Source organism: Sinocyclocheilus rhinocerous, unplaced genomic scaffold (assembly GCF_001515625.1).
Source record: "Sinocyclocheilus rhinocerous isolate Xijiao unplaced genomic scaffold, SAMN03320098_v1.1 scaffold167, whole genome shotgun sequence".
Taxonomy (NCBI): Eukaryota; Metazoa; Chordata; class Actinopteri; order Cypriniformes; family Cyprinidae; genus Sinocyclocheilus; species Sinocyclocheilus rhinocerous.
The window spans coordinates 369,474-377,811 of record NW_015634008.1 but is presented as its reverse complement, the minus strand read 5'-3'; the positions used below and the strand labels follow the sequence as shown (position 1 = coordinate 377,811).

Here is an 8,338-nt window from a genome sequence, read left to right as displayed (position 1 = left end):
ACAGTCTAATAATGTGTTTTATGGATTCTCGTCCGTGAAATGCGCCACTTCCGGTATTTTGCGTTAGTCGACGCGAGCAAAATGAAGTCGAGGATTTTTAAAAATCGAATAGTCGAATAAAATCGACGAATCGCGACAGCCCTAAACCACATGAATAAGATGCTGGTAGCACAATCTGATAGGTACATAGAAGAAGGACGCACGTATTGAATCGCGTCTGCACCTATTGGTTTATCACATGGCTACTTTAAACAGCTCCATTAAGCAATTAGCCCCAAAGAGCGTGCATAGAAAGATAATGATAAATTCTCAAATGTTCAGACCTCATTTCTTTACAGAGGATGATTCTATGTTACTATATTAATGTTCCACTAAATTATGCGATCATCTGATGAGTTGAGTGCTCTCTCTCGTCTCTCTACCATTACACATAGTGGGGAAGAAATGTCATCAAAATGATTTTAAATAAAAAAAATAGCAATTTAATGAGTTTCAGTTTCTGTTTTAATAACATAAAAATGATATAGGACTTAGCCTATCACACAAACAAGAGTCCTTTTTTTAAATATCTGCACGATCGCAAACGTACAAGAAAACAACAACTTAGAGTAACTTTCAGACACACAATTTTTTATTTATTTTTTTGCTCCGTCAGAAAGAAAATAGCACAAACAGCAGAACCGCTTCGTTTCCGAACAACAGTGTTTTGTTCCTCAGCGTTACATGGACCAGCAAATGATTCAATCAGGCTATAAGTACAGTCGTTTGCAAAGTTAAATGAATCCGCTTTTTAAATGAATCCGTTGATTCAACTCACTCATCAGGGATCCAGACTCATTCTTCCCACTGGTCACTCTTTTGCGACTAACTTTCTCAGTTGGTCGCACAAGCACATGATTTGGTTGCAATATTTTAATTTTTTTTAATTTTTTGTGCTACAACATGGGATTAATCAGTGCATGCTGATGAACTTGTATCATAGTTTATAGTTATATGGAAACTAAAGTGGTTAACATTTAACCGTTCTTTTTCATCAGTAGTATTATTTGTGATTTGAATTTTGTGAACGGGAATTCCTCTTTTGCTATGTTATAAGCTGGGCTTCAGGTGCGATCTTCACGTTTTACAAGAAAACATAGTCTGTTTTGCCACCTTCTCTGGTTTAAGAAGCGGTCTTTTACTTTACTTTACTTTACTTTACTTTACTTTACTTTAGCATGAAAACCATCCATCGTTTCCTCAATATTCGCATCATTTTTGCTGCATGCAGCTTCGCGCTCCTGCTGACGCAGCAAGTATAAACCACGCTCTACACTCGGAAGTGCTGCGCAGTTCAAACGAATAGCGCGGTTTCGTTATGCTTTCAGCTTTGTTTGCCGTTTGATGTTTCTCACATGCAACAGAAATGGCAGCGCTTATGATTTAAACAAAGCGGTGGTCGCGCCAGTGCGACCGCTCACAAAATCTAGTCGCACAGGCAGAAAAAATGGTCGCAGTGTGGAGCCCTGCTAAAGGCGGGCGTACACGGTGCGATTCTGAAGGTCGGAACGTCGTGAGCTCTGGCACATGTCACGATTGAGTTTATCCGAAAATCGTACTGGAGGCAGTCACACACGACACGAATTTACTACGATCTTACAAACTCTGACGTTTAACATGAACTAAGATTAGTGAATGCTGAAGAACTATTGTTCATTCTTAGTTAATTAACTAAAGTAGTTAACTAATGAACCTTATTGTAAAGTGTTACCAATATTAATATAAATTCTGTCCAGTTTTATTGTTACTTTCAGTAAAAGTGTGGTTATTTTTTTGGCTTGTGTTTTTTTTTTATTCAGTATCATTAAAATGGAGTTAAATTTAAAAAGTCTTACAAAATTACTTTATATTATTTAATAAAATAACAAATAATCATTACAAAGCATTTTCGGTTTCGTTTTTTTTTTTTTTGGCCAAATGCATCCAGAATTTTCGGTTTCGGCCCAGAATTTTAATTTCGGTGCATCCCTAATAAAATTGTTTGTGTGTTGTATGTCGTGTTGTTAAGTGTATATAATTATCTGCCTTGAAATCAGTACATTAATTATCTAGTTTTTTCCCCTCACTGTGTGTGTTTACACTCTGCAGGAGGCAGATGGAGATGACAGGCTTGCTTTTCCCGGTGAAGGGGAAGGAGAAATGGAGGGCGACTCAAAAGCGGACACACCAGACGTGCCACCTTCCACTGATAACACTCCACAGTGTCTCAACAAAGCCCTGGAGGGCTTGTCATCTAGGTACCCAATGGCACTGAGCTCTTGTGCAACTCCCCAAACAATCTATGTCGGCATTATGTGCCTGTCCGGATGTTTAGGCCCCAGTTCAATGCACATGGGCAACTATGAGTCTCTGAGTATTCACAAACAGGTTTAACCTGTTTTCACTGGGAAAATAGGAAACCCGTACACTAATATTCTCTAAAAAAAAAAAACTTTCCACACATGAAGGATTTTTTAGTTAAATCAGTGCCATGTAAAAATTGATCCAGTTAATCTTTGAAAGCTGACACATAACCTCATAGCACAGCGTATTGCACAGGTATTCACTTTTAATTTTGATCAATAAGACAGACTCTAGTGATATTTGATATGCAGATGAGGTGAGGGGTCGGTTGACAGGGTAATGGGCCCTCGAAGAGATTAAATGGGATCTTTATTAGAAACAATCCTAATCCTTGTCAGTTTTGCTGTTCTATTGGTGGGATTTGCTGTAGCTTCTTTAAAAAAAGCAGAGGCGCTGGTCCAACACATGCCTGAATGCCGGCGCCTGGCTACCCACCACACTTTGTGATGATGTTGCACTTTTTTTTCCTTTCCTTTCCCTCCCCTTTCTCTTTCTATCCATTGACAAATTCCCTCCCATTCTTTTCAGTGGCTTGCATGAGTTGTGGAACCTGCAAATAGTTTATTACACTCTGGGCCAGAAAACTAAGTATTCACATCTCTCATGGAGCCCCATTTATTACATTTATGGCACCATCAGCATAAATCTATCCCATCCATTTTGTTCTCACAAAGCTCAGAATATCATAAATACTGTACATCTTCAATGTTCAACATTGAAGCTTAAATCAAACTGAAATCATTATCATTGTTTTGTTATACAGTAGATCATTCTGCTCATGCCATTTCATTCAGTTAAACACACCCACATTTCAACAGTGGGGAAATCACTGGGTCATCAGTTAAACCTTTGACCCAGCTTCATCCTTTGAACCTCTTTCACAGGCTTTTAGTTCATTTCCAAGTAAACACAAAGGGAAAATGTCATCTATACCCTTAATAGTGGGAGTGGGGATTTGCCAGCCCATATAAATGTATTTTGTTATACAAACTGTTTAACTGTCCTGACAGGTTTCTTACAAAACTGTAGTTTTCTTGGTTTCTGCATTCAAATTGATTAAAAAAAACAAAAAAAAATCTCAACAGGTGGAAAAACTGGTGGATAAGAGGCATATTGTCATTGACAATGATCATTGGCTTCTTCCTCATCATCTATTTGGGACCCATTATGCTTATATTAGTGGTAAGTATGAGTACAAACCATATATGTACCATGCAAACACTATTAACTAAACAAACACACTGACCACTTGCTAGCCAACATTTGTGGTTACTATAGAAAGCATTCACAAAACATCCCAGCTGTCCTCCTACAAACCCTTTTGGCCACGTGCCGTCATTTAGTTAATTTGTAACCCTACCTGACTTGACATAATGTAAATATTTTCAATGAAAGGTTGATATGAATCACCACAGTGTTTTAAATGGATGTTTGACTTTTGTAGGAATCAGAAAGGAATCAGAAATTTTAAAAACGCTATTTGAACGTGTTCAGCTTTTACAACATTTATTAACTTTTTTTTATAATCCTTTTATAGGTTATGGGTGTTCAAATCAAGTGTTTTCATGAAATTATAACCATTGGCTACAGAGTTTACCATTCCTATGATCTGCCGTGGTTTAGGACTCTTAGCTGGTAAGTAAAATGCTGACTAGTTACCGTTAAATGCTTTCCTTTCACCCCTTAACTCTCCCTATCTCTCCACCCTTCCCCCTTCTTTCTGATTCATGTGTTTTACATTCATGTACGCACACTGAACTACAAGCAAACACACCCCCACTCTCTCACGTTTTACCAGTCACTTTTTATCATGGATGAAGTAGTGATTAACTGGACTTGAGCAAAGTGCACGTCCATGTTGGAGCCTAGCATAAAGTACTCCCCACCTGCAGGCTTCGTCCAAACAAAACAAGATGACAGCCAAGCAGCTGAAAGGGGCCATGTATTGTTTCCATCAAATACGTTTCTTTCACTCAAATAATCAGATCTTGACACAAATGCACCTTGTATTTCAGGTACTTCTTGATTTGTGTGAACTACTTCTTTTATGGAGAGACAGTGGCTGATTATTTCGGTGCACTCGTCCAAAGGGAGGAACCTCTGCAGTTTCTTGTGCGTTATCATCGGTTTATTTCTTTTGCACTGTATTTGGCAGGTGAGTGTAACTGACAGCTCGCATTAGACTCTCCACGGAGACTATCAGAGACTTTTATGACTCTAGCTCAAAAGCCCATAGTGCACATTTAGCTTTTTTTTGCGTAGTTTATAAATTGTTTATAGATTATATATATATTGAATGGTATTCAAAACATGAAATGACTTCATGAAAGTTGATTGTATGCTTGGTCACTTTGCCATATTTAATATATGCTTTTATGCTTTGATTAATATAAATATGCTGTTGCTCTATGCCAACAAGCTCTTCACCTGCAGCTACACTACTGTTCAAAAGTTTTTTTTTTATTATTATATTAGCAAGCATGCATAAATTTATCAAAAGTGACGGTAAATATATTTTATAATGTTACAAATAATTTATATTTTAAATAAATATTGTTCTTTTGAACTTTCTTTTCATCAATCCTGAAAAAAAATGTTCCAAGGTTTCCACAAAAGTATGAAGCTACACAACCATTTTCAACTGTAGTAATTATAAGAAATGTATCTTGAGCACCAAAACAGCATATTAAAATGATTTCTGAAGGATCGTGTGACACTTAAAACCTGAGTAATGGCTGCTGAAAATACAGCTTAGCTGTTTTCAATTAAAATATATTTTGGCAGTTTTCATTGTAATTATATTCCACAATATTACCGATTTACTGTATATTTAATCCAATAAATGCAGCATTGGTGATCATAAGGCACTTCATTCAAAAACATTCAAAAATCTTACCAACTCCAAACTTTTGAACAGTAGTGTGTATATATAGCACAACCTTGAGTGTTGTGTAGCTACCGGTTTAGAGTGAAAAGTTGAATAAACAAATAAACATGAATTTCAGAATGTCTTAATTTTTGATGTGTCACCCTTTTGCTTTAATGACAGCATTACTCAAACTGCATGAACTCCACAAATTTGTGTAAAACTTCATGAGTTCGGACCAGCTCAGGGCCATGACAAAGACACTACTGCAAAAGTATATGTACAGTAGATGTGTGTTCATACTTAGGATCAAAGACGCATGAACCTCTTCCTCTGTTACAGCCATAAAAGCACAGCTGTCGCAGGTCTCCCCCTCTGCAGTCATTTCTTCTCACTAAACCTGTCTCTCTCTCTCTCTCTAGCAAAGCTTAATGGTCATCATCATAGAGAATATAGAAACCAGAATATACAGTATAAGATATATTCCAGTGTGTTTGTTCTAAAAATGTGTTAATGTACAAAAACAAAATATCCCATAATGCTGTGTGCTGCTGTTATAACAGTGATATGGAAGCTTTCCAAAACAAAAATTGACAAAAAAATGCTTCTCTGCTGTGTCTCAAATCCATTTCTTTACATGGATACAAAATGATACCGTAAACAGTGATAAGATTTATAATTTCTCCTGTTATGTAGGAAATTAACTGCATGTTATTTGCTTTTTCCAGGTTTCTGCATGTTTGTACTGAGTTTAGTGAAGAAACATTACCGCCTGCAGTTTTATATGGTGTGTATCAGTCATTTATATGCCAGCCAGAACTAAACTGTTCATTTCATTCACAGTCATGTGCGCATCATGTGTTGGGCCTTTGGATACTCAGTAGTCCCATGTCATAATATGTCATATTATCACATTTAATGAGTTTACGTTACATACACTGAGCATTGTGAAAGTATTAAATGAGTCAGTGAAAGTATTAAATGTTTAAATGAGTCATTGCATGGCATTTATTTTTAGTGTATGCAAGGCAGCACTTTTATTACTTTTATTCCAGTCCAGAAATGCGGGATTCATGGCCTTTTAGCATACAGACTTCATTTAGATTTTGCAATGTACCGGTAAGTGATTTTAGTATTAGGTGTCCATTTTTTTAAATGAACTACACACAATAATGTTCGAGGTCAGTAAGATTTTTTTTTTTTTTTAAAGTGTCTTATGCTCACCAAAGCGTGATTTTAGTATTAGGTGTCCATTTTTTTAAATGAACTACACACAATAATGTTCGAGGTCAGTAAAATTTTTTTTTTTTTTTTAAAGTGTCTTATGCTCACCAAAGCTGCATTAATTTGATCAGACCTACAGTAAAAACAGTAATATTGTGAAATGTTATTACATTACTGAAAACAGTTGTAAGTAACTGCTAAATATTTTTGAGGAAACAGTGATTACCCCCCCCCCAAAAGAACAGCATTTACACTATCTTGTGATGATGCCCTTGCAAAATTTGGATACTGAATTGGTCTCCTTTCTTGCAATTATTAGCATAATGAAATGTTATTGATGTTTTCATTGCACTCTAAAGATAGTGGCTCATAAACCTGACATAGTGACTACGTTTACATGGACAACAATACTCCGATTTTAATACGATTAAGACAATACTCTGATTAAGAATCTACATGATAAAGACATGTGGAGTATTCAAATTTTAGTCGCATTACTGAAGTGCAGTATAGACATGTAAACACCGTAATCACATTGTTACCGTCGTGTAGGACTTTATGCCGCATTTTGCGACAGGATACACACACGGCAGTGCTCAACCGTTTGACGGCAAATAAAAGAGCTTCAACACCGCCATCGTCTGTTTGCACATACAAATAATTAACTGCACTTGAAGCTTTCATAAAGTTAAAAATGAAACACCCAAAACTGTACATTGGCATCGTCGCGAAGACGAACTATATGTTTATATGTGAAATTACGGAGGGGACGTCGGATGGCGTCACGTGGTGACATAATGACGTGTGCCATTAATCGAACTGTACTATAACATGTAAAACAGGAACATGAAAGGAATATTCTAAAAGCAACTCATGTAAACACCATAATCATAATATTGGCTTATTTAGAATAAGGTAAATAATTAGATTACTGATGTCCATGTAAACGTAGTCAGGGTCATCACATCTGAAATGGTGGCTCTGATGCTGCTTTTTATTGATTGAAGCTGCTGCCTTGCTAGCACTGATATTTCCTTCAAGACATGCAAATATAGTTTTGATGTAAGTTTCTGGTTATTTATTAACCAGAAACTGAAGTGTTGTGCTGTTGAGCTACAGGGCTACAGTGGTTCAGAATTTCTAATAATAGTCACAAATTGTGACTTGTTTCAGTCAAACCTCTGATGTCAGCAAAATGTCACTTTCTTTGAGTGTGGTCACACCCATTCCACATGAACTGAAAAACTGGCCGCTGAAACACTCGGCAGCAAAATACTTTTTGTTACAGCCAAGTTTGCTTGAGCGCTCAGTAGTCAAACATTTAGAATGTTTATTTTTATTTTATTTTATAGTCTTAGTACAGACTTCTGAATTAACATTTGAGAATAAAATTGTATTTCAACACAATAAATCACACTGTGATTGTGTTTGTTTGGATATGTGCCATAACTTGCTTTGCATTATCATTGTTTCAGTGAGTATATAACATTTCAACCGTTCACTCGTTTTGTTTGTGTGTGTGTGTGTTTGTGCTTGCCATTCCAGTTTGCTTGGACCCATGTGACCTTGTTGATTGTGGTGACTCAGTCACATCTGGTTATTCAGAACCTGTTTGAAGGAATGATCTGGTAAGCCCACCTGACCTGACAGACCTGTCTGAGGTTTCACCTCACTCCTACTTGAGTTTCTCAAGCTGCATTCCTGTGTTTCCTGATGTTCCACTTGATAAAATGATAACTAGCTGCTCAAGGGAGTGCAGAAACACTCATTTCTATTCATAATTGTTCATCTTTTAGTTAAAGGGGTCATAAAAAGAACATTATTTTGTGTATTTGGTGCAATGAAATGTGTTTATGCGGTTTAAGT

At 36.6% G+C, this 8,338-nt stretch overlaps 1 protein-coding gene across 1 annotated transcript in view; it reads left to right on the top strand.

Annotated features, from left to right (window-relative positions):
• The window catches only part of LOC107744867 (phosphatidate cytidylyltransferase 1-like), a 30,174-nt gene that overhangs the window by 18,498 nt on the left and 3,338 nt on the right, over nucleotides 1-8,338 (top strand). The window contains exons 2-7 of the mRNA XM_016558684.1: nucleotides 2,128-2,276; nucleotides 3,468-3,564; nucleotides 3,920-4,017; nucleotides 4,398-4,537; nucleotides 5,977-6,035; nucleotides 8,018-8,100. Coding sequence (XP_016414170.1) covers nucleotides 2,128-2,276; nucleotides 3,468-3,564; nucleotides 3,920-4,017; nucleotides 4,398-4,537; nucleotides 5,977-6,035; nucleotides 8,018-8,100 — 626 coding nt within the window. The remainder of the gene's footprint in view (nucleotides 1-2,127; nucleotides 2,277-3,467; nucleotides 3,565-3,919; nucleotides 4,018-4,397; nucleotides 4,538-5,976; nucleotides 6,036-8,017; nucleotides 8,101-8,338) is intronic.